We start from the raw sequence: 25,880 nt of genomic DNA, 5'->3' as shown, positions 1-25,880 counted from the left end.
TACAATACTGTTGGTTATGGACAATATATTTTAAAGCGGTTTAGAGGGTACAATGTTTCTCTCCACTATACTTGCTTGTTTTGTGTCATACTGAAATTAGGCAAACTATTACAATTTTAGCAGCCAGGAAATGGTGGAACGATTTATGCATATTGCAACTTTAATCATCCACCCGAACATCTACTAAAGGCAGTTTCCCCGCAAAGTACACAGTCAGATGCTCCCTATTCTCTGAGATCTGAGCAAGGGAACATGCTGCACAGTGTGGAGCTTAAACTACACCAGACTAGTCATTGTATAATCCATGTAAAGTTTTCACTTTCCAATCTCAATTTTCTCATGATATATTGTTTGCACAGCACTGTATCAAAACCTAATTTACTGTAGCCAGAGCACCGGCAGGGATTGTAAGGAAAGAGGAACACAAAGTGTAACCCCTTCTCTCCCTACAGGTGTAACCTGTGTAACCCCTTCTCTCCCTAGTGTTACTGTTACTATACAGTCATACACTGGACTGGAGGGGGGTAAAAATATAGCATTCTCAAGCGTGTGTGTGTGTGTGTGTGTGTGTGTGTGTGTGTTTTATTATGGATCCCCATTAGCTACTGCCAAGGCAGCAGCTACTCTTCCTGGGGTCCAGCAAAATTAAAGCAGTTATACATTTTAAAAACATTACAATATATTCACAACAGATTTCACAACATATAAAGTGTGTGCCCTTAGGCCTCTACTACCACATATCTACAACACAAAATCCATGTGTGTATAGTGCATGTGTATGCATGTCTGTTTGTGTTGCTTCACAGTCCCCACTGTTCCATAAGGTGTATTTTTTTTTTTTAATCTGTTTTTTAAAATCTAATTTCCCAGTTACTTGATGTGGAATAGTGTTCCATGTATTCATGGCTCTATATAGTACTGTGCACCTCCCATAGTCTGTTCTGCACTTGGACTGTGAAGAGAGTGCTTGTGTGCTTGCAATGCAAACCCTTCCTCCTGCTGAGTTAGGTCTGCTCCACTTGATTCTGTCTGTAGACAACCTGACTTGTTTACCAGGTACAAATGATTTGCTGAATCGTCTGCAAGTCTGGTCTATCCGTCATATTGTCTTTTTTTTGCTTGAGTTATTTGCACCCTGATTTATGAGATGCACAATTACACTGTGTAGCTACAGTTTCATAACATTTGTTTTAGTGACACATTCAGCCTATGAATGACGAGGTAAATGTTTTGCAGGGTTATTTTGGGCATCTCCTCTAGTTAGTTTGTGGCATCCAAACAACAAAGGTCTGAGAGAGACAGGAGAGACCAGGAAGGGAGTGTGGGAGATGATGTGTTGTTCCTTTAGGATTTGGTGCGCACCACTGACTGCTCTTTCCTAGCTACCAACGCAAGCAGGATGCGTTCTTAGTTTGTCTCTCCCCCCTCCTTCTCTCTCATTGCAGAAGTTGCAGAACTTGAAGCCAACCTCCCTAGTAAGTATACACCCTTTAACACTATGCAGTGTAACATTATACAATAGCTGATTTAGTGTTTTTAATGTTCTGATGGCTCATTGGTCTCACTGTGTGTTAGAGGGAGAGGTGTTCTGACAGGTGCAGACAGCAGTGGCTGGCTCAGCTGTAGTGTAGTGCTCCAGTCTGAACACCAGGGGGTGATTCAGAGCCTCTGGCAGATGATGTTACTGCTTACTTCCACAGCCAAATATAGTACCCCATTGAGTTGCACCCCCCCCCCCCCCTTTTGCCCTCAGAACAGCCTCACTTTGTAGGGGAATGGACTCTACCAGGTGTCTAAAGCATTCCACAGGGATACTGGCCCATGTTGATTCCAATGTCTCCCACAGTTGTCATGTTGGCTGGATGTCCTTTTTTATTTTTTTATTTTTAATTTTACCTTTATTTAACAAGGCAAGTCAGTTAAGAACAAATTCTTATTTTCAATGACGGCCTAGGAACAGTGGGTTTAACTGCCTTGTTCGGGGGCAGAGCGACAGATTTTTACCTTGTCAGCTCAGTGATTCAATCTCGCAACCTTTCGGTTACTAGTCCAATGCTCTAACCACTAGGCTACCTGCCGCCCTGGTGGTGGACCATTCTTGATACACATGGGAAACTGTTGAGCGTGAAAAACCCAGCAGCGTTGCAGTTCTTGACACAAACCGGTGCACCTGTCACCTACAACCATACCCTGCTCAAAGGCACTTAAATATTTTGTCTTGCACATTCACCCTCTGAATGGCACACACATAATTCAAGTCTCAAGGCTTAAAAATCCTTATTTAGCCTGTCTCCTTCCCTTCATCTACACGGATTTGAATTGGATTTAACAAGTGACATCAATAAGAGATCATACCTTTCACCTGGATTTACCTGGTCAGTGTATGTCATGGAAAGAGCAGGTGTTCATAATGTTTTGTACACTGTGTATATTAGCATAACGCAAATGAGATAAGCTGGGCCTAGATGTATAATGCACACATGGATTCACATAGTTATCTTAATCTATCTACATTTCCCAGCGAAGATAAATGCAACTGTAATCGTTGGCTAGTAACAACTGAGATCTTAAAGCAATAAGGCTCCTCAGGGGTTTGTGGTATATGGCCAATATACCGCGGCTAAGGGCTGTTCTCGATACAGCCATTAGCTGTGGTACGTTGGCCATATACCACAAACCCCGAGGTGCCTTATTGCTATTAGAAACTGGTTACCAAGGTAATTAGAGCAGTACAAATAAATGTTTTGTCATACCCATGGTATATGGTCTGAAATACTACTGCTTTCAGCCAATCAGCATTCAGTGCTCAAACTACCCAGTTTATAAATGCCCTTATCGCTCTCTCTTCTCCCACTTCCTCCTCCCTATCCCAGGTACGTGTAAAGCCAGCTTCCCTGATGAGAACAAGCTACACCACTTTCAGCTGGCTGTCTCTCCAGGTAAGACCAGCCACCCTCCATCTCACTAATATCCAACCTGTGTGTATGGAGACCCACATAAAATAACAAACCTATAACAAAAGTGTGCAGTTAGCTAGTTACTGTGATAGTTATGATATGGTGGCAGTTTGGAAGCTGTTTATAATCCCTTTAGTCTTCTGAAGTAGGTACTTAAGTCAAATCAAATGGTTTTAGTCACATGCGCCGAATACAACAGGTGTAGACCTTACAGTGAAATTCTTACTTACGAACCCCTAACCACCAGTGCAGTTTAAAACAAAATACGGATAAGATTAAGAGAGAATAGTTACAAGTAATTAAAGAGCAGCACTAAAAAATAACAATATATACGGGGGGTGCCGGTACAGAGTCAGTGTGACATCATTTGAGTCAATTGAAGGTGTAACTGTGGATGTATTTCAAGGCGAGATATACCTGCTGGAGTGCGTGCTACGAGTGGGTGCTGCTATGGTGACCAGTGAGCTGAGATAAGGCGGGGCTTTACCTAGCAGAGACTTGTAGATGACTTGGAGCCAGTGGATTTGGTGACGAGTATGAAGCGAGGGCCAACCAACGAGAGCGTACAGGTTGCAATGGTGGGTAGTGTACGGGGCTTTGGTGACAAAACGGATGGCACTGTGATAGACTGCATCCAATTTGTTGAGTAGCATGTTGGAGGCTATTTTATAGATGACATCACCGAAGTCGAGGATCGGTAGGATGGTCAGTTTTACAAGGGTATGTTTGGCAGTATGAGAGTAGGATGCTTTGTTGCGATATAGGAAGCCGATTCTCGATTTAATTTTGGATTGGAGATGCTTAATATGACTCTGGGAGGAGAGTTTACAGTCTAACCAGACACCCAGGTATTTGTAGTTGTCCACGTATTCTAAGTCAGAGCCGTCCAGAGTAGTGCTGGACGGGCGAGCAGGTGCGGGCAGTGATCAATTGAATAGCATGCATTTAGTTTTACTTGCGTTTAAGAGCAGTTGGAGGCCACGGAAGGAGAGTTGTATGGCATTGAAGCTCGTCTGGAGGTTTGTTAACACAGTGTCCAAAGAGGGGCCAGAAGTATACAGAATGGTGTCATCTGCGTAGAGGTGGATCAGAGAATCACCAGCAGCAAGAGCAACATCATTGATGTATACAGAGAAGAGAGTCGGCCCGAGAATTGAACCCTGTGGCACACCCATAGAGACTGCCAGAGGTCCGGACAACAGGCCCTCCGATTTGACACACTGAACTCTATCAGAGAAGTAGTTGGTAGACCAGGCGAGGCTGTCATTTGAGAAACCAAGGCTGTGGAGTCTGCCAATAAGAATGTGGTGATTGACAGAGTCGAAAGTCTTGGCCAGGTCGATGAATACGGCTGCACAGTAATGTCTCTTATCGATGGCAGTTATGATGTCGTTTAGGACCTTGAGTGTGGCTGAGGTGCACCCATGACCAGCTCTGAAACTAGATTGCATAGCGAAGAAGGTATGGTGGGATTCTAAATGGTTGGTAATCTGTTTCTTAACTTGGCTTTCGAAGACCTTAGAAAGACAGGGTAGGATAGATATAGGTCTGTAGCAGTTTGGGTCTAGAGTGAAGAGGGGGTTGACCGCGGCAGCTTTCCAATCTTTGGGAATCTCAGATGATACGAAAGAGTGGTTGAACAGGCTAGTAATAGGGGTTGCAACAACTTCGGCAGATAATTTTAGAAAGAGAGGGTCCAGATTGTCTAGCCCGGCTGATTTGTATGGGTCCAGATTTTTCAGCTCTTTCAGAACATCAGCTATCTGGATTTGGGTGAAGGAGAAATGGTGGGGGCTTTGGCGGATTGCAGTGGATGGTGCCGGGCAGTTGACCGGGGTAGGGGTAGCCAGGTGGAAAGCATGGCCAGCTGTAGAGAAATGCTTATTGAAATTCTCAATTATAGTGGATTTATCTGAAAAGTTGCATATCATGGGGGCTATTCGATGCTAATGCAGAGCGCCACAGGATGTTTTTGTGCTGGTCAAGGGCAGACAGGTCTGGAGTGAACCAAGGACTATATCTATTCCTCGTTCTACATTTTTTGAGTGGGGCATGCTTATTTAAGATGGTGAGGAAGGCACTTTTAAAGAATAGCCAGGCATCATCTACTGACGGGATGAGGTCAATGTCCTTCCAGGATACCCCGGCCAGGTCGATTAGGAAGGCCTGCTCGCAGAAGTGTTTTAGGGAGCGTTTGACAGTGATGTGGGGTGGTCGTTTGGTCGCAGACACATTACGGATGCAGGCAATGAGCCAGTGATCGCTGAGATCTTGATTGAAAACAGCAGAGGTGTATTTGGAGGGCGAGTTAGTTAGGATGACATCTATGAGGGTGCCCGTGTTTATGGATTTGGGGTTGTACCTGGTTGGTTCATTGATCATTTGTGTGAGATTGAGGGCATCAAGCTTAGATTGTAGGATGGCCGGGGTGTTAAGCATGTCCCAGTTTAGGTCACCTAGTAGCACGAGCTCAGAAGATCGATGGGGGGCAATCAATTCACATATGGTATCTAGGGCACAGCTGGGGGCAGAGGGAGATCTATAGCAAGCGGCAACAGTGAGAGACTTGTTTCTGGAAAGGTGAATTTTTAGAAGTAGAAGCTCGAATTGTTTGGGTACTGACTTGGATAGTAATACAGAACTCTGCAGGCTATCTTTGCGGTAGATTAGTATAATTACAAGCATTTCATAGGTGTCAAAGGCTTTTATTGACAATTACATGAAGTTGATGCAAAGAGTCAATATTTGCAGTGTTGACCCTTCTTTTTCAAGACCTCTGCAATCCACCCTGGCATGCTGTCAATTAATTTCTGGGCCACATCCTGACTGATGGCAGCCCATTCTTGCATAATCAATGTTTGGAGTTTGTGGGTTTTTGTTTGTCCACCCACCTCTTGCGTATTGACCACAAGTTCTCAATGGGATTAAGGTCTGGGGAGTTTCCTGGCCATGGATCCAAAATATCGATGTTTTGTTCCCCGAGCCACTTAGTTATCACTTTTGCCTTATGTCAAGGTGCTCCCTCATGCTGGAAAAGGCATTGTTCATCACCAAACTGTTCCTGGATGGTTGGGAGAAGTTGCTCTCGGAGGATGTGTTGGTACCATTCTTTATTCATGGCTGTGTTCTTAGGCAAAATTGTGAGTGAGCCCACTCCCTTGGCTGAGAAGCAACCCACACATGAATGGTCTCAGGATGCTTTACTGTTGGCATGTCACAGGACTGATGGTAGCGCTCACCTTGTCTTCTCCAGACAAGCTTTTCTCCGGATGCCCTAAACAGAGATAATGGTGATTTATAGCTGAATGACCCAGGAGAGAAATTATCCTGAGTTTCTACTATACAGGTGTTGGAAAAACCCACAAAAATTGGAATTCCAAGAAAAGTGGGCACGTTATGCATTTAGAGACGTGGTGTATTAGTTAAGGAGACACCTCTTCTCACTCTCTTTCTGTACTGCTGTCAGCCAGTCAGTCTTTTAAAAGGAGACCTTTTTATTTGCTATGCTGTCAGTCGGTTCTCTCTCTGTGTGTGTGTGTGTGTGTGTGTGTGTGTGTGTGTGTGTGTGTGTGTGTGTGTGTGTGTGTGTGTGTGTGCCCACCGTCAAGGCTCTAAGCCCTCTTTAACTCTGAATTAAGTGTATTCTCTTCTCTTTGGCATCCCGAGTGGTGCAGCGGTCTAAAAGCACTGCATCTCAGTACTAGAGGCGTCACTACAGACCCTGGTTCGATCCCGGGCGGTGTCACAACCGGCTGTGATCGGGAGTCCCATTTGGCCCAGCGTCATCCGGGCAAGGGGAGGGTTTGGCCGGGGTAGGCCATCATTGTAAAATAAGAATGACTTGACTAGTTAAATAAAGGTAAAATATATATATATGTTTTAAATAAACATCTTATAGCCTGCTATTGTATTACATCATTAAAGTCATGGCACCTCTGCTCTGGAGTCGACCTCTAATGACCAGTAGAGGAGCAGAGAGGTGAGTGTCCGTCTGGTAGTCTCAGCCGCTGAATTATTAAAGGACACACGGAGAGAGAGGGTTAACTAGTTCACCACAGTATAGCTGTCCCACACACACAGTCCCTACTGTGTTTCTCTTCTCAGAAACTAGGCCTGTATTCCAGATTTCAACATGAGTCATTCATTGATCAATCATTTTTCTATCCTTAGCTATAATGATCATCTTCATCAGCTTGATGTAAGCAATAATGATCATGATCTTTCCCACCCTCGTCCTCCATCCTCTAACACTGTAGCTGTCTCTTACTCTTCCCTCGGGCCGTGGATGGCTGGATGACATGAAGTCTTCCCCATCTTTTCTGTGAGTTTCTGTCAGTCACTCAGGAAGACGCAGGCAGGCTCTAGTCGCTGGACTAGAAACTGCAGTTTGAAGGCTGTTTATAGTGATAAAACTGCAGGGAAGCAGCCGTAGTGATATGTAGCCTTCTCGCACTGGGAAGGGGAATGCTTGGGAACTTAGAAATGCACTGGTATGAATATGAGATGGTGCAAAATCAGGGGTTAACATTGCCATTATTTTGTTGAATGTTTATTTAGCAGGCCAAACAAGCATTTATTTTCAGCGTTGACCTGCACACTGAGGGACTTTAACTGGAAACAAACTTTATACAAACTCTGTAAACTAAATAGAAAAGCTTTTTGAGCAGACAGGCCTCTTTTTTTTTTCTTTTTAAAAAAAAAAGTTTAACCTAACAGAAAACACACCACAGAAGACGTAAAGCATGTCTGTGGTCCAACAGAGAAATGTCCTGTCCTGCTGTAAATAAAGGCAGTACTTGAGCTAGCTAACATTGGCACCATTCACAAGGGTTTCCAAGGTTGTCGTCATCACAATGACCATGGCCCTACTTACAACCCTGTCTGTCTGTGTGTCTACAGAATGACCCCTACTCACCGGTCAACCCCTATCCTCTACTCTCAGCAAAACATAGTGGGACCACACACTGTTCTCGGGGCCCTACTCACCCCATTTTGCCTGCGTTTTACAGCACTATGTCTCAGGATCTCCCTTTAGAACTAGAACACCAACAGCTTGGGTTCACTTGGTACTTTAGTTGTGGGTTATTTGTGGCCATTATGAGTGGAAAACTTTCCCTGGTTGGATATGGAGCCATTAGCAGAGAACAGCAAGGCTTGTTTACTAAGGAGAGTAGCTTTAAACAATTGGAACAACATGCTGGGAATGCCTGGACTGAATTGGCCCAGTCCAGTTTGGGTTTCTGATATGTGACCATGGTGAAGTTGAGCTCTGGGTGTTCATAATGTATCAGAGTAGGAGCTCTAGGATCGAATTATAATGAATCGGTTGGCTCAGGTATTGAGGAACGTAGAGAGTGAGGAGTTATCTGTAGATAAGGAAATGTTATTTTAATGATGTCTTAACAGGGAGAGAAATGATAGGCTGGCTGTCTGAATGTTTTCTGGACTTCAGTCAGTTCAGAATCCACAGTCTCAGTGGAGGGAGGCTGTGAAACAAGTTGTTGATGCATTTGATTTAGGCCTATTGACTGGCATTTCACTTTGTAGCAAAGACCACAGGAGAGAGAGGACGAGAGCCAACTGTTTCACAAATTAGATTTTCAAACATGGAGCTCATGCCAGATTTTCTCTACTGCCTACTGCTGTCCACATTGTGACCTGAGTATCTATTTCTGTAATGAGAAACCGCGAAGCCAAAGAGCTGCAAGACAAACTCTCTGCATGGTCCAAAACAACAACATGTCCTTTGAAGTAAACCGGCATGTTTAAGGAGATACATTATTCGGATTGACTGTTTAGTAACACCTGTTCGTCTATAGATGCCACCTCCATGCTGAATGAACTCGCTACTGTATAGTTGCAACAAAAGGTTTACATTTTTAAAAGCACATTTAGGCTACACAACCTGTTACTCAATAGATTTGACTATCTGCTTTGTAATGATATTAAACTATTTATCATTGCAATATTGTATGTTTTGGAGATCTAGTAACCGTTTCAGTACAGTTTCTCACCACCTGTGGCTGTGTAGATAGTTCCTCCCAGAATGATCATTCAGTAGTCCACAAGAAAATGACTTATTTACTAAGTATCAGTCATTTCCTCTCTACTGCAATATCTTGTGTGTTAGCCTGTTTTTAATCCGGAAGTATATACAGTGCATTCACAAAGTATTCAGACCCCTTGACTTTTTCCACATTTCAAATCAAATGTATTTTTTTTTAAATCAAATCAAATCAAATGTATTTATATAGCCCTTCGTATATCAGCTGAAATCTCAAAGTGCTGTACAGAAACCCAGCCTAAAACCCCAAACAGCAAGCAATGCATGTGAAAGAGGCATGGTGGCTAGGAAAAACTCCCTAGGAAAAACTCCCTAGAAAGGCCAAAAACCTAGGAAGAAACCTAGAGAGGAACCAGGCTATGAGGGGTGGCCAGTCCTCTTCTGGCTGTGCCGGGTGGATATTATAACAGAACATGGTCAAGATGTTAAAATGTTCATAAATGACCAGCATGGTCAAATAATAATAATCATTGTAGTTGTCGAGGGTGCAACAAGCACGTCCGGTGAACAGGTCAGGGTTCCGTAGCCGCAGGCAGAACAGTTGAAACTGGAGCAGCAGCATGGCCAGGTGGACTGGGGACAGCAAGGAGTCATCATGCCAGGAAGTCCCGAGGCATGGTCCTAGGGCTCAGGTCCTCCGAGAGAAAGACAGAAAGAGAGAAAGAGAGAATTAGAGAGAGCATATTTAAATTCACACAGGACACCGGATAAGACAAGAGAATACTCCAGATGAAACAGACTGACCCTAGCCCCCCGGCACAAACTACTGCAGCATAAATACTGGAGGCTGAGACAGGAGGGATCAGAAGACACTGTGGCCCCATCCGATGATACCCCCGGACAGGGCCAAACAGGCAGGATATAACCCCACCCACTTTGCCAAAGCACAGCCCCCACACCACTAGAGGGATGTCTACAACCACCAACTTACCGTCCGAAGACAAGGCCGAGTATAGCCCACAAAAATCTCCGCCATGGCACAACCCAAGGGGGGGGGCGCCAACCCAGACAGGAAGACCACGTCAGTGACTCAACCCACTCAAGTGACGCACCCCTCCCATGGACGGCATGGAAGAACACCAGTAAGTCAGTGACTCAGCCCCTGTAATAGGGTTAGAGGCAGAGAATCCCAGTGGAAAGAGGGGAACCGACAAGGCAAAGACAGCAAGGGCGGTTCATTGCTCCAGTGCCTTTCCGTTCACCTTCACACTCCTGGGCCAGACTACACTTAATCATAGGACCTACTGAAGAGATAAGTCTTCAGTAAAGACTTAAAGGTTGAGACTGAGTCTGCGTCTCTCACATGGGTAGGCAGACCATTCCATAAAAATGAAGCTCTATAGGAGAAAGCCCTACCTCCAGCCGTTTGCTTAGAAATTCTAGAGACAATTAGGAGGCCTGCGTCTTGTGACCGTAGCGTACATGTAGGTATGTACGGCAGGACCAAATCGGAAAGATAGGTAGGAGCAAGCCCATGTAATGCTTTGTAGGTTAGCAGTAAAACCTTGAAATCAGCCCTTGCCTTAACAGGAAGCCAGTGTAGGGAGGCTAGCACTGGAGTAATATGATCAAATTTTTTGGTTCTAGTCAGGATTCTAGCAGCCGTATTTAGCACTAACTGAAGTTTGTTTAGTGCTTTATCCGGGTAGCCGGAAAGTAGAGCATTGCAGTAGTCCAGCCTAGAAGTAACAAAAGCATGGATTAATTTTTCTGCGTCATTTTTGGACAGAAAGTTTCTGATTTTTGCAATGTTACGTAGATGGAAAAAAGCTGTCCTTGAAACAGTCTTGATATGTTCTTCAAAAGAGAGATCAGGGTCCAGAGTAACACCGAGGTCCTTCACAGTTTTATTTGAGACGACTGTACAACCATCCAGATTAATTGTCAGATTGAACAGAAGATCTCTTTGTTTCTTGGGACCTAGAACAAGCATCTCTGTTTTGTCCGAGTTTAAAAGTAGAAAGTTTGCAGCCATCCACTTCCTTATGTCTGAAACACAGGCTTCTAGCGAGGGCAATTTTGGAGCTTCACCATGTTTCATTGAAATGTACAGCTGTGTGTCGTCCGCATAGCAGTGAAATGTAATATTTTGTTACGTTTTGTTACGTTACAGCCTTATTCCACTGTATGATTGCCCTGGATAGTTAACAAAGTCTTGTCCCTGGCCTGACCCCTAATGGAAAAGACTGATAAAGATTGATAAGCCTGGTGCTCACCGTTACAAATTCATCCTCTTTTACGGTTAACCATTAATAGTGCTGAGTGATTAGTGATTTTTGAGGTTGTTTCGGTTTGATAATATTTTTTGAAGTAATCATGTTTTTTTGTGGTTTTTGTATATATTTTTTACATTTAAATGCGTTATGTGGGCTGAATGCTGTAACACAGAATTAAACAATTAAGTCACATGATGGTAGTGACCTTATTACTGCTTATCACTTATTAACCATTTATTCACATTACTTTACTTTAGGCGAGACCAACTTTATCAGGAGTTATTGTGAGTCTATTTGCAATGTGTTTACACAGCGGGAAATGCATAAGTATTTTTTATTTTCTATGATCTACTTGTCAGAAATCACGGATACAAACTTGAAACCACTGATCATGACGATGGGTTGAAACTCCTAGACAACAGTTGTTATTGTCCATTCCATATTGTTCATTTTACTTTGACCTGTCCTGTTTTTAGGACATGTTTGTTATGTTTTTTTTGTTGTTGATTGAGCGCCATTTAGGTTAGGCTATTTGATCGGGAAAAGTGTCCGTCTCATTACATTGTATCTCCAGCCTGTAGGCTACAGAGAAGGCCACATACTCTTTCTACCATATGCTACATCTGCTACATGATTTATATTAGATAAAAAAAATTGTCTGAGAGACGCAGCAGTCTAGGTTATTGGTTAGGACTTAATACAATGGCAACCGGTCCCTAGCGGACCAACACAATATGACACGTGTTACACAAGATGGGGATTTAAAGAAAGAGAGGGAGAGAAAGTTGGATACATTTGTAAACTATGCTTAGTTCAGACCTAACACCTTGCCCCGAACTGCCGCTCTTATGGGTCAGAATTACAATGAATGTATTTACGTGTTGAAGGTCTCCGTTGGGTATCTCTTCGTGGGCCGAGTTCCGCTTAGTGTGATAGGTTTGGCCGACGCCCTGTTCTTTCGATGGCCGCATCTCCTTCGTTATCGGGTGTAAGTCTCTGATTGTCCACGCGATGGCCTTTCTCTTGGTTGTCTGTTTCCTTGCACTCATTTTGTGAGAGTGGTCTTCTTAGGAGGCTAATCAGTCGTGTCGACGCTCCCAGCTTGTGTCGGAGGGCCGTGTAGACAACCGATGACTTGATGAGAATAACCGGTTGGTCCTTCTTGAATTCAGCTTCTGAGATACAGTACTCAGTCATAGCATTGATTGTTAAGAGGTTCCTTTGTCCTCTTCCTCCTGTTGTGTTTCGGGGTCACGACTAGTGGTAGACTTCGGCTACAGCGCGCGGTCAACTTAGTCTGGTATGTAAATTCTTAACTCGCATGTTTTATACCCCAGGGTAGAAAGGGCGTTTCCCGTCTTTATGACACGCTCTCTGGGGCGTAGCTAGTTACGAGGCAAGGTATTATAAATTGCTATGATCTCGTTTAGACAACTAAAATCAGTCTTATCATCACCAAAACATTCTCTTTCATCTGGATATTTTCTACACAACATCAAGTATGTAAACATCACATACACATTATGAAAACTCTTCAAGTTAATGTTTTCGTTATAACGTCTTGATAATATTTTTAATAACATAACGAAATCGACCTTCATTTTCATATTCCATCTATCATTGTTACCACCATTTTGGTTGATGAAATATATTGTCCCAAAGTCCATTTATTGCATGTTACAGTTCTGAGCTAGATTTTCCATAAGGCCCACACACTAAAGGAAAAAGGATTAATCTGCTGCCTTAAGATTTACAATGGAGGTGTCATAACCCCCCCCATCAATCCCTCTGTACCTCTCCCCCTCTGTGGGGGTGAGAGAGATCTCTGTAGGACCGTGATCCACTGTAACCTGATCCTCACAGGCCAGTCATGACAGCTGGAATAATTGACACTTTTCAGAGCAGAGAACATTCTGAAGTTATTCTACTTAACAGAGAGAGACCCATCTGGCAGCTGTGGTGTGTCCTGATTGACTAGTACTCTGAGGAACATGGTGGTGTCTCTCAGATGGGCCCTAAATGGTCCTTTGGAGGGAACGTTGTGATTAGTACACAGTAGTCACGGACAGAGCAGAGGAAGCATCATAGTGTTGTTATCCCCCAGCCTGACCTGTGGCTTTGCCATCCTCATTCTCGCAACATTTAGCCCGTCGTTCAATATTTACCCACTGTGTCAAATAGACTGCTGACGATGAGGGTATTGGCCTAAATCTGCAAGGGAAAGGCAGGAATCACACACACAAGCCAGGAATTGGATGGGCTTGTTCCAACCTCTGTGTGATGACTGGTACAATGTTTTTATTTTTTGTTGATTTGAACCTTTATTTAACTAGGCAAATCAGTTAGGAACAAATTCTTAATTACAATGACGGCCTACCCCGACCAAACTTGGATGACGCTGGGCCAATTGTGCGTTGCCCTATGGGACTCATGGCCGGATGTGATACAGCCTGTGTTCGAACCAGGGACTGTAGTGACGCCTCTAGCAGTGAGATGCAGTGCCTTAGACCGCTGCACCACTCGGGAGCCCAGTGTGCTGGAGTGGAGTGTGTAGCTTGGTGTAGACCTAAAGAGTGGTGCTGTACCCAGTCATATCTGTACACATCTAGCAGTTGTTGTTGTGGTGTGAAATGGGTGTATGGAATTCAGTCTCTCCAAGAATCCTGAGTTGTTTTAGGAAACCTGATCTGTGTGGAGAATCGGGAGAGAAAGTGTTATTACGCCAGATAGAGGTATTCGGGGAACGTGTGTGTGTGTGTGTGTGTGTGTGTGTGTGTGCGCTACACTAGATCAGCTTTCAGCGAGGCTTGAGACTAGAGCAAGTGCCTTCAACCTCCACAGGCTCAGTAAACAGCCTACACAGACTATTGTCCTGATAGTGGGCCAGGGAGGATTAGGGGGCTGATCGCTCGCTCAGAGCATCAGATCCCTCTGGTTCTGCTGCATCCCGCCCTGCATCTCAGTGAAATAGGTTTGAATGAGCACGGGCAACAGTATCAGGTCTATGGAATACCTGGACGTGGAAAAGTTACAACATTCAATGTTCACAAAGATGATTGAGCTGGTTAACAGTGTTGGTTTTATTTTAGATCAAGCCGGTCTCTCTCTGGAGATGCTAATATACTGCAAGGAATCAGACCACTGCATTGTTGGTGAACATTTTAGAGCATCTCATTCTCACAAAATGCTTAGTGTCATTAATACATCTCAGGACATGTCTAGTCTTTGACTATATGGAGTATTAAATGGAGGCATCTGGTAGGCTTCTGCTGTTATGCAGCGTGTGTCAAGTGCCAGTTAGAGCAGCATGGCTGGCCCTTAAATTTACAGAAAATTACAGTTAGCCCAGAACAGAGCAGCACGGCTAACCCTTAAATTTACAGCAAGTTATAGTTAGCCCAGAACAGAGCAGCACAGCTGGCTCTTAAATGTCTCTTCACAGTCCCCAAGTCCAGAACAGACTCTGGGAAACATAAAGCCATGACAACATGGAACTCGATTCCATATCAAGTAACTCAAGCGTGCAATAAATCAGATTTAAAAAACAGGTAAAACAACACCTCGCAGCGCAATGCGAACTGTGAAGAGACACACACGCATATGTGCAAACACCCACACATTGTAATGTTGTATTAATGTACATATGGAGTGAAGTGCATATGTATAATGTATTGTTAATGTACTGTTTTCTTCCTGTTTGGACCCCAGGAAGAGGAGCTGCTGCCTTGTCAGCAGCTGATGGGGATCCTAATAAATACTAAATACTCATTTGGCGTAGACCACATTCACTGTTGTGATCTCTGCTGTGCCATCTGTGAACTGTACTGCCCCCTGTACCCAGCAAACATGTGCCAGGCTAGCGCAGCTCTTTCTGACTGCAGCGATCACTCTGTAGACATTAAGCAAGTAGCATGCTACTTAGCCATCTTGGAATCAGGACATGGTGCCTCTGCTTTCCACCCCTGCTTGCTCTGACTCCTCAGTATGTGTCCATGCTTTGGTGCAGAGAGTGAAGGGATCAGACCTGCTGATTTCAGTGACTGAAGTCATTTGTAAACCAGCCAACCTCAATATCTCACTGAAATTGCATGGAAATCTCCAATTATGGGACAATTATAGCTTTTTAGCAAACTGCTAGGTTGAGACACCTCCAGGTTTGAAGAGGTTGCATTGGTCCATGCTTTATTACCCAGGTAGATTGAAGAGGTTGCATTGGTCCATGCTTTATTACCCAGGTAGATTGAAGAGGTTGCATTGGTCCATGCTTTATTACCCAGGTAGATTGAAGAGGTTGCATTGGTCCATGCTTTATTACCCAGGTAGATTGAAGAGGTTGCATTGGTCCATGCTTTATTACCCAGGTAGATTGAAGAGGTTGCATTGGTCCATGCTTTATTACCCAGGTAGATTGAAGAGGTTGCATTGGTCCATGCTTTATTACCCAGGTAGATTGAAGAGGTTGCATTGGTCCATGCTTTATTACCCAGGTAGATTGAAGAGGTTGCATTGGTCCATGCTTTATTACCCAGGTAGATTGAAGAGGTTGCATTGGTCCATGCTTTATTACCCAGGTAGATTGAAGAGGTTGCATTGGTCCATGCTTTATTACCCAGGTAGATTGAAGAGGTTGCATTGGTCCATGCTTTATTACCCAGGTAGATTGAAGAGGTTGCATTGGTCCATGCTTTATTACCCAGGTAGATTGAAGAGGTTGCATTGGTCCATGCTTTATTACCCAGGTAGATTGAAGAGGTTGCATTGGTCCATGCTTTATTACCCAGGTAGATTGAAGAGGTTGCATTGGTCCATGCTTTATTACCCAGGTAGATTGAAGAGGTTGCATTGGTCCATGCTTTATTACCCAGGTAGATTGCCCTCTTATTTCACAATCATGTCTTTCTACTCAGTAAAGTTGTACACATTCTGAAGGCCATATAGCCATTTTTGTTTGTGCATTTGTTAATAATACAACACAACATATAAAAAGTTATTAAAGCAAGCAGCTAATATTTCCACCTTTTTAAAGGGTTTAAATAATCATGGATTTCAACATGAAATAATGACATTACTGGGATTTTTAGAGCTTTTTAATGGAAATTGCAAAACCAAAAGTCGTGAACATTCATTTGCCAAAACATTGAAAATATTCCATTGTCTCTGTCAGGTCCACATTGGGTAGACATAAATAGGAAATTACTATGCAATAATAAAACATTTCAGTTGTATATATTTCTTTGTTTTTATTTGATAACTTTAATATTTTTCATTCCATAAGGTAATCATGTCATCTCTGCTCAGCCAGTAGCAGCCAGCCAGTAGCAGTCAGCCTGCCAGGCCATCTAACGTTATGTGCTCCCCATACTGTACTGTCTATAGTCATCCTATTTAGCTACCCTGCCTAAGAACTGTATGCTGGAAAGGTGTCTGGCAAAATCATTCTACTAGTTCTCATGCGTAAAAGTGTATCCATACAGAGATCTGTATACAATGACGAGATACTCATGTCTTATGTCCTAACAATAGGAGTCGCTGTCCCCAACCTCTCCCTTCGCATCTTCCTCTTTGATCCGTCTCTGATTCGGGAAAAATGGCAGAATGGATTATGGTGATTGTAGTTAATTACCATGTTTCTGTGCTGAACTAGGTTGAATATTTGCTTAATGAAAACTACAACTCCCTTCAGCCCAGATAGTTCTTGAGTTGATTTCTCTTGTGAATGATTCGATTTTTGTCTCTAGAGAAACAGCATGTTGGACTTACAACAAAAAAAAAGAAACTAAATGGAATTCAAGTAATTGAACCGACCTTGGTCAATTCGTTGTTTAATAACAAATAAAAAAATACAAATACGTTGGTTAATCGCTCCGCACTAATCAGAGCAGAACCAGTGTTTTCTCAGAGGGGTTCCAAGGCTGATTCATAATGTATGTGTCTGGTGTCAAGCTGCTGCTAATTAGACCAGTCTGTTTCCCTCTGCTCAGGTCTGTTCAGGGTTAAGAGACATCCTTCCCCAGAGGGAGGGAACAGCTCTAGTTTTATAGGCGTCTCTCAGTAACAGACCCATAAAGGCTTGGAATCACACAGGACTTTATTGGCCGTCATCCCAATTAAGACAGCCATATCCGCTGGAGACAGTTCCTAGAGAGCAGCTCATTACTGGGCCGTGGTTGTTCAACCAGTGCATTAGACTAGAAGATTTTCCACAAGTATCAGAGAGGTCACCTTCATTGACTGACAGAGAGAGCATGCTGGTGACCGGTGTGAGCCTCTCCCCCTACAGGCTACAGGGAGAGAGCAGTCCATGCCAAATGGGACCCTATTCCCTAAATAGTGCAGTATTTTTGACCAAGACCTTATAGGGTGCCATTTGGGAAACCCCTAGGGAGAGAGGTTGTTGTATCCCTGCTAGTTGGCTGCAGCCTGAGCTTTTTGCTTTCAATCCTCAGCAGTATGGAGAGGTGGGAAGAGGCCATAGAGAGCCAAGGGGATCCAAAGGGTCATATTTCATGTTTCCACCACTTCCTCATTGAAACCCTGTCACTGGGAGCCTGACCCCGCCATCAATCCTTCTGCTGACTAACAACACAGCCCCCCGGGAAACCGCTGAGAATTCCACCAGCTAAACCTCACTGCTGCTCACTGTATCTCTCTCTCTCTCTCTTTATCTGCAGATGAAGGCTACTACCAGAGTGGAACGTTCCATTTTGAAATAGACGTCCCTGAAGCCTACAACATGGTGGTAAGTGGTCCTGTCATGTCTCATTAGTGTGTGTGGGTCAGATAGAGGTGCTACTGATAACAGGTGATGAGGGATGCAGAGGAAGACTTGTCCTTTAGTGGTATACATTTCCATGTCTAATTCTGTTAGCGTGCGGTCTGGTCAGCGTGTTGGCGTGTGGTCTGGTCAGCGTGTTGGCGTGCGGTCGGGTCAGCGTGTTATACAGTGATATATAGATTGGCTAATATACAGTGCATTCAGAAAGTATTCAGACCCCATGACTTTTTGTTACGTTACAGCCTTATTTAAAAATGTATTAAATAAAAAAATGTTCCTCATAAATCTGCACACAATACCCCATAATGACAAAGCGAAAACAGGTTTTTTAGAAATGTTGGCAAATGTAAAAAATAAATAAACTGAAATACCTTATTTATGTAAATATTCAGACCTTTTGCTATGATACTCGAAATTGAGCTCAGGTGCATCCTGTTTCCAGTGATCATCTTTATTATATTTGTATTTCACCTTTATTTAACCAGGTAGGCTAGATCAGAACAAGTTCTCATTTACACCTGCGACCTATCATCTTTCCAATGTTTCTACAACTTGATTGGAGTCCACCTTTGGTCAATTCAATTGATTGGACATGATTTGGAAAGGCACACACCTGTCTATATAAAAGGTCCCACAGTTGACAGTGCATGTCAGAGCAAAAACCAAGCCATAAGGTCTAAGGAATTGTCCGTAGAGCTCCGAGACAGGATTGTGTCGAGGCACAGATCTGAGCAAGGGTACCAAAAATATTCTGCAGCACTGAAGGTCCCCAAGAACACAGTGGCCTCCATCATTCTTAAATGGAAGAAGTTTGGAACCACCAAGACTCTTCCTAGAGCTGGCCACCTGGCCAAACTGAGCAATCGAGGGAGAAGGGTCTTGGTCAGGGAGGTGACCAAGAACCCAATGGTCACTCTGATAGAGCTCCAGAGTTCTTCTGTGGAGATGGGAGAACCTTCCAGAAGGACAACCATCACTGCAGCACTCCACCAATCAGGCCTTCCTCAGTAAATGGCACATGACAGCCCGCTTGGAGTTTGCCAAAAGGCACCTAAAGACTCTCAGACCATGAGAAACAAGATTCTCTGGTCTGGTGAAACCAAGATTGAACTCTTCAGCCTGAATGCCAAGCGTCACATCTGGAGGAAACCTGGCACCATCCCTACGGTGAAGCATGGTGGTGGCAGCATCATGCTGTGGGGATGTTTTTCAGCAGCAGGTACTGGGAGACTCGTCAGGATCGAGGCAAAGATGAACGGGGCAAAGTACAGAGAGATCCTTGATGAAAACCTGCTCCAGAGCATTCAGGACCTCAGACTGGGGTGAAGGTTCACCTTCCAACAGGACAGCGACCCTAAGCACACAGCCAAGACAGCACAGGAGTGGCTTAAATACAATTCTCTCAATGTCCTTGAGTGGCCCAGCCAGAGCCCAGACTTGAACCCGATCGAACACCTCTAGAGAGACTTGAAAATAGCTGTGCAGCAACGCTCCCCATTCAACCTGACAGCGCTTGAGAGGATCTGCAGAGAAGAATAGGAGAAACTCTCCAAATACAGGTGTGACAAGCTTGTAGTGTCATACCAAAGAAGACTCGAGGCTTTAGTCGCTGCCAAAGGTGCTTCAACAAAGTACTGAGTAAAGCGTCTGAATACTTGTGTAAATGAGATATTTCAGTGTATTTTTATTTTTTATAAATTAGCTATATAAAAAAAAAATGTTTGGTTTGTCATTATATGGTATTGTGTTGATTGATGAGGAAAAATAAACATTTTTAATCAGTTTTAGAATAAGGCAACATAACAATGTGGAAAAATTCAAGGGGTCTGAATACTTTTCAAATGCACTGTATCAACCTCACACGGTAGAGGCCTTCCAGTCATACAGTCCAGCTGCACTAGAGCAGCTCAGGGTCAGGATCTATGTCAGATCCTCCCTTCCATTTGAATGTCCTCGTGGCCAATACATACAATTGCTAAAGCTCTTGTCAAAAGTAGTGCACTTTACGGAATAGGGCTCCATTTTGGACGCACACCAGTAGTTTTGTGGCGATAAGCACCCTGTGAACAGCGGCAGCATGGGTAATTTACGCTGTCCCAGTTTGCCTGCTGTCCACGGCCCTGTCAGGAGAAAGTGAGTTAAAGTCCTCTCCCTGAACAGGCTAGCGTGAAGGTTTAGGTGGAGTTAACAGGGTGAGTTACAGCCCCACACAGAGTCTCAGCCTTTCCTTTTCTCTCCATCCCTCCATTCTCCTTTATCTGCCACCCATCCATCCTGGATGCAGTTTTATCTCACCTCACACTGGTGGTCTTACTACACACGCACACGCACACCCACCCACCCACTCAAGTACACACACACACATGCACACACATTCTCGTGTGTCATCATTTGAATTTACAACCTGCTTCATACCAAAACCTTATGCTCTGTGCTTTATCTTAATTGAGGTTAATTAGACAGGCAGTAAAGGCTGTGTTTACCACCTGCCTGTATGGATTTATCAGGCTTTTATGAGAGCTAGTAAACTGCCTGAAAGACACCCATAAAGAACCTGACAGCTTTTTTTTTTTTTTACCTAGGCCCTACATACCCAACACATTATGTTTATTAGAACATCTAACCATTATATCGTTATACATCAAACACACCAACACAGTCGTGAAGAGGGCACGACAACGCCTCTTCCCCCTCAGGAGGCTGAAAAGATTTGGCACGGGCCCTCAGATCTCCAGCTGCACCATTGAGAGCATCTTGACTGGCTGCATCACCGGTATGGCAACTGCTTGACATCCGACCGCAAAGCGCTACAGAGGGTAGTGCATACAGTTCAGTACATCACTGGTGCCAAGCTTCCTGCCTGCCAGGACCTCTATACCAGTCGGTGTCAGAGGAAGGCCCTAAATATTGTCAAATGCTCCATCCACCCAAATCATAGATTGTTCTCTTTTCTACCACACGGCAAGTGATACTGATGCGCAAAGTCTGGAACCAGCAGGACCCTGAATAGCTTCTACCCCCATGTCATAAGACTGCTAAATAGTTAGTCTGGTAGCTTCTCGGTTAACTATCTACATTGACCTTTTTGCATTATTTTGATCACATGCTGCTGCTGTCTGTCACTTTATTCCTAGTTATATGTACATAACTACCTCAATTACCTCGTACTCCTGCACATACTCGGTACTGGTACCCCTTATATATAGCCACGTTATCATTACTCTGTGTGTATTTTATTATACATTTTATTATTACGTGATTTACTGTTGGTTATTGATCTATTGTCTTTCTCTCTGTGTTGTTGGGAAGGGCCAGTCAGTAAGCATTTCACTGTTAGTCCACACCTCTTGTTTACCAAGCATGTGATGAATAACATTTTATTTGATTATAGCAAACTGCACCGCAATATTGTACAAAGAGGTTAAAACAATATGAGATTATTTTACCGTTTTTCTAAATTGTGTAATGTCTTGATCCCAGCCTTGAATAGTAAAATATAATGGGGTTTTTCCTAAGCCTTCTTAGCCATTGGTAAGGTATTAAACTGAGGCATTTGATAATGGTATAAGATGATGGTATGGGTGGCAATGGAAAGAACAGTACACTCTACTGTATAAATCTATAATTTATTGATGTTTTTAGCCAGGACTGGCCTCATTAGCACTAAATACTGGGGAATGAAAGAGCATAGTTACAGACTACAAAATATAAGGTTATCTCAAATCCATTTTGGGACTAAAGAAGAGAAGAGGGAAAAAAACTGAATCTGGACCAACCAGTGAGGAAGCCGACTAAACCATTCCAATGTTTCTGGAACTACCTCCCCCTAACAAGCAGCGTTTGAAATGTGTTCTACCCTCTTGTGGTTTTGAGTCAGTGACTCTTGTCTCTGAGTAAAAATTCACTCCTTTTTCTCTCTCCAGTTTACCTTAGTTAGTGAATATTTTTAACTGGCTTGACAGCCTAGCATAAACAATATTAAGAGAGAGCAGAAGTTTCATGCAGAGTACTCTAGTCTTGAGTTGGGATTCAGCAAGTTTTTCATTCCATGCCAGTAGGTACTGCTAGGCCTAAATATCTTTTGAAATATCTCTTTTATGGAATATTTCAGATAGTGCACGTTTCTAAAAAGGGTTTCATTTGGGAAATTTAAGGGAGGAGAGTGGTGTTTTTGGAAAAGTCCAATGTGAACCATTTAAGGAAATTCTAACTATCTTTTGATGTTCTTTTCATCAGTCCATTGTTTTGCATGTCAGCAATCAAATTTTCAAGATATCCTCTCTGGGCTAGGTGGGACATTTGCGTCCCACCCTAGTCAACAGCCAGTGGAATCCCGTGGCGCGATATTCAAATACCTTAGAAATGCTATTACTTCAATTTCTCAAACACATGACTATTTTACACCATTTTAAAGACATGACTCTCGTTAATCTAACCACACTGTCCGATTTCAAAAAGGCTTTACAACGAAAGCAAAACATTAGATTATGTCAGCAGAGTACCCAGCCAGAAATAATCAGACACCCATTTTTCAAGCTAGCATATAATGTCACAAAAACCAAAACCACAGCTAAATGCAGCACTAACCTTTGATGATCTTCATCAGATGACACTCCTAGGACATTATGTTATACAATACATGCATGTTTTGTTCAATCAAGTTCATATTTATATCAAAAACCAGCTTTTTACATTAGCATGTGACTAGCATGTGACTAGCATTCCCACCGAACACTTCCGGTGAATTTACTAAATTACTCACGATAAACGTTAACAAAAAACATAACAATTATTTTAAGAATTATAGATACAGAACTCCTTTATGCAATCGCGGTGTCCGATTTTTAAATAGCTTTTCGGTGAAAGCACATTTTGCAATATTCGAGTAGATAGCCCGGCCATCACAGGCTAGCTATTTTGACACCCACCAAGTTTGGTACTCACCAAACTCAGATTTACTATAAGAAAAATTGGATTACCTTTGCTGTTCTTCGTCAGAATGCACTCCCAGGACTTCTACTTAAACAACAAATGTTGGTTTGGTTCCAAATAATCCATAGTTATATCCAAATAGTGGCGTTTTGTTCGTGCGTTCAAGACACTATCCGAAGGGTGACGCGCCGGCGCATATTGTGACAAAATTTAAAAATATTCCATTACCGTACTTCGAAGCATGTCAAACGCTATTTAAAATAAATTTTTATGCGATTTTTCTCGTAAAATAGCGATAATATTCCGACCGGGAGAAGTTGTTTTCGTTCAAAGACTCAAAGAAGAAAATGGACTCTTCACGTGCATGCGCGCACCTGTCTCATTGTTCTCAGATCGACCACTTACCAAATGCGCTACTGTTTTTCAGCCAGTAACTGCAGAGTCATCATTCAACGTTCTGGCGCCTTCTGAGAGCCTATGGGAGCCTTAGAAAGTGTCACGTTACAGCAGAGATCCTTTGTTTTGGATAGAGATGACAAAGAAGGCCAAGAAATGGTCAGAGAGGGCGCTTCCTGTTTGGAATCTTCTCAGGTTTTGGCCTGCCATATGAGTTCTGTTATACTCACAGACACCATTCAAACAGTTTTAGAAACTTTAAGGTGTTTTCTATCCAAATCAAACAATTATATGCATATTCTAGTTACTGTGCAGGAGTAGTAACCAGATTAAATCGGGTACGTTTTTTATCCGGCCGTGCAAATACTGCCCCCTATCCCCAACAGGATATATAACTTTCAAAATACAGAAATACAGCCGTATGATGTATTTTGCATCATATGATGCTGCGTTTTGCAGTATGCCGGCTGTATTTCTGTATTTTAAAAGTAAATAATTACATTATGCACAAAAACGTTATTGCGCTAAGCGTTTAGTATATGTATTACATTATTGGCAATTTATTACATTATAAACGCAGAAGTTAACATTATTAGCAGCTATTACATTGTCAGTTATTACATTATCAGTTGCTACAAGGTCTCTTTGATCAACTATGTTAGACTGACAGTTCTCTCTCTGTACTATTTATTAGAAAGCTTTGTTTCTCTGCCACCGTGCCGTTCTCATCTCACAGTTCTCAGGAACACTAATCAGGTCTAAGGCTGACATATGATTTATAAATAAACAAAGTTACAGAATCAGACGACTACTTTTTTGGGTGTGTTTTTCTTGTTTGTTTTTTGTTTGTCTGGGGGAGAAAATGTGCAGGGGTTCTTTTTGAAGAGTTTCAGTACTACTCTCCTCAGCTATGCTGTGTTTTGTTTGTGGATGGTATTTTGCCTCAGAGGAACCTACACTCGCTGTCCAGTTTATTAGGTACACCCATCTAGTACTGGTCAGACCCCCCTTTGCCTCCAGAACAGCCCGAATTCTTCGGGGCACTCTACAAGGTGTCAGTAACGTTGCCATGCTGACGCGATGGCATCATGCAGTTTCTGCAGATTGGACCAAAGATTCTCTATTGGGTGACAAGGATCAACAAGTTGTGCGTTCTGAGATGCCGTTCACACCACTGTTGTACTGCGCCGTTATTTCTGTTTTTGGCCCGACTGTTAGCTTGCATGATTACTGCCATTCTTCTTCAACCTCTCTCATCAACGAGCTGTTTTTGCCCTGAGGACTGCCACTGACTGCATGTTTTTTGTTTGTCGCTCCATTCTTGGTTAACCCTAGTCACTGTCGTGCGTGCGAAGCCCAGGAGGTCAGCCGTTTCCGAGATACTGGAACCGGCATGCTTGGCACCGACAATCATACCACACTTCAAGTCGCTTAGGTCACTCGTTTTGCCCAGGCTAACGTTCAATCCAACAGTAACTGAATGCCTCGATGCCTGTCTGCCTGCTTTATATAGCAAGCCACGACCACGTAACTCACTGTTTGTAGGAGCGATCCATTTTCGTGAGCGGGGTGGTGTACCTAATAAACTGTCTGGTTAGTGTATGTGTTCCATTCTAGTCAAACCTTGCGATACAATTGGTCCTCACCTCTTCCCCAGGCTCAAGAGAGAGCTGACGGGTGGACGAGATGAATCCTATGCTAACGGGTGGTTGTCCCATGTTTCTCTCCAGCCTCCCAAAGTGAAATGCCAGACCAGAATATGGCACCCCAACATCGCTGAGACGGGGGAGATCTGTTTGAGGTAATTCACTTCTCACATCGCCACACACTCATTGACACTTCATTTAATTCGCTTCAGCTCAAATAATGTCTGCCATTTGTTTTCAATACATTTTGCAACGTTTGTTATGTGGTTACGTCAAATTTCTTGGCATACTTTCCGTTTCTTTGAAATATGTACAAACGGAGTACGCATCCCAGAATTGCCCTCTGTGCTCCATTTCACATACTTTGATTTGTACTCACGCTCTGACCCTCCCGTGCTGTGCTTGGACCACGGTAGTATGCATATTGAGAAACACCCCTAGATGCTTGGCTGGCTCACTTTCTTTGGGGATTTCCAATCACAAGTGAGGGTGTCATGGAAGAAAAGGTCTGGCAGTAGTACTAGACTATTTAAATGTAGATTTTTTTTCTCCCACAGTGAAATCCAATATGATGATGGAGATTTGATTTCTACTTGTTTCTGTTTCCCCAGTTTGTTGCGGGAGCACTCTATCGACGGCACGGGCTGGGCCCCTACCAGAACGTTAAAGGTAAGTCTCTAATCTCTCTGGCATCAGTGCCCGTCTGAATGAACCTCTCTAGTCCCAAAACCTCCACTCTTATACTAATAATGTACCTTTGGAAGCACCATTCACCCTCTTCCCCCCTGCTCTGAGAGGGAGATAGATACTGCTGCAGGGGAGGAAACATGGGAGATACTGCTGCAGGGGAGGAAACATGGGAGATACTGCTGCAGGGGAGGAAACATGGGAGAT

The 25,880-nt window shown here is 43.3% G+C and overlaps 1 protein-coding gene across 1 annotated transcript in view; it reads left to right on the top strand.

Annotated features, from left to right (window-relative positions):
* The window catches only part of LOC115155560 (NEDD8-conjugating enzyme UBE2F), an 83,707-nt gene that overhangs the window by 9,919 nt on the left and 47,908 nt on the right, over positions 1-25,880 (top strand). The window contains exons 4-8 of the mRNA XM_029702271.1: positions 1,446-1,475; positions 2,874-2,939; positions 17,909-17,976; positions 25,071-25,141; positions 25,598-25,655. Of these exons, the coding sequence (XP_029558131.1) occupies positions 1,446-1,475; positions 2,874-2,939; positions 17,909-17,976; positions 25,071-25,141; positions 25,598-25,655 (293 nt within the window). The remainder of the gene's footprint in view (positions 1-1,445; positions 1,476-2,873; positions 2,940-17,908; positions 17,977-25,070; positions 25,142-25,597; positions 25,656-25,880) is intronic.

Source organism: Salmo trutta, chromosome 20 (assembly GCF_901001165.1).
Source record: "Salmo trutta chromosome 20, fSalTru1.1, whole genome shotgun sequence".
In the NCBI taxonomy this organism is placed as follows: domain Eukaryota; kingdom Metazoa; phylum Chordata; class Actinopteri; order Salmoniformes; family Salmonidae; genus Salmo; species Salmo trutta.
Note: the sequence above shows the minus strand (reverse complement) of the source record. Positions and strands in the feature narration are given on the sequence as shown.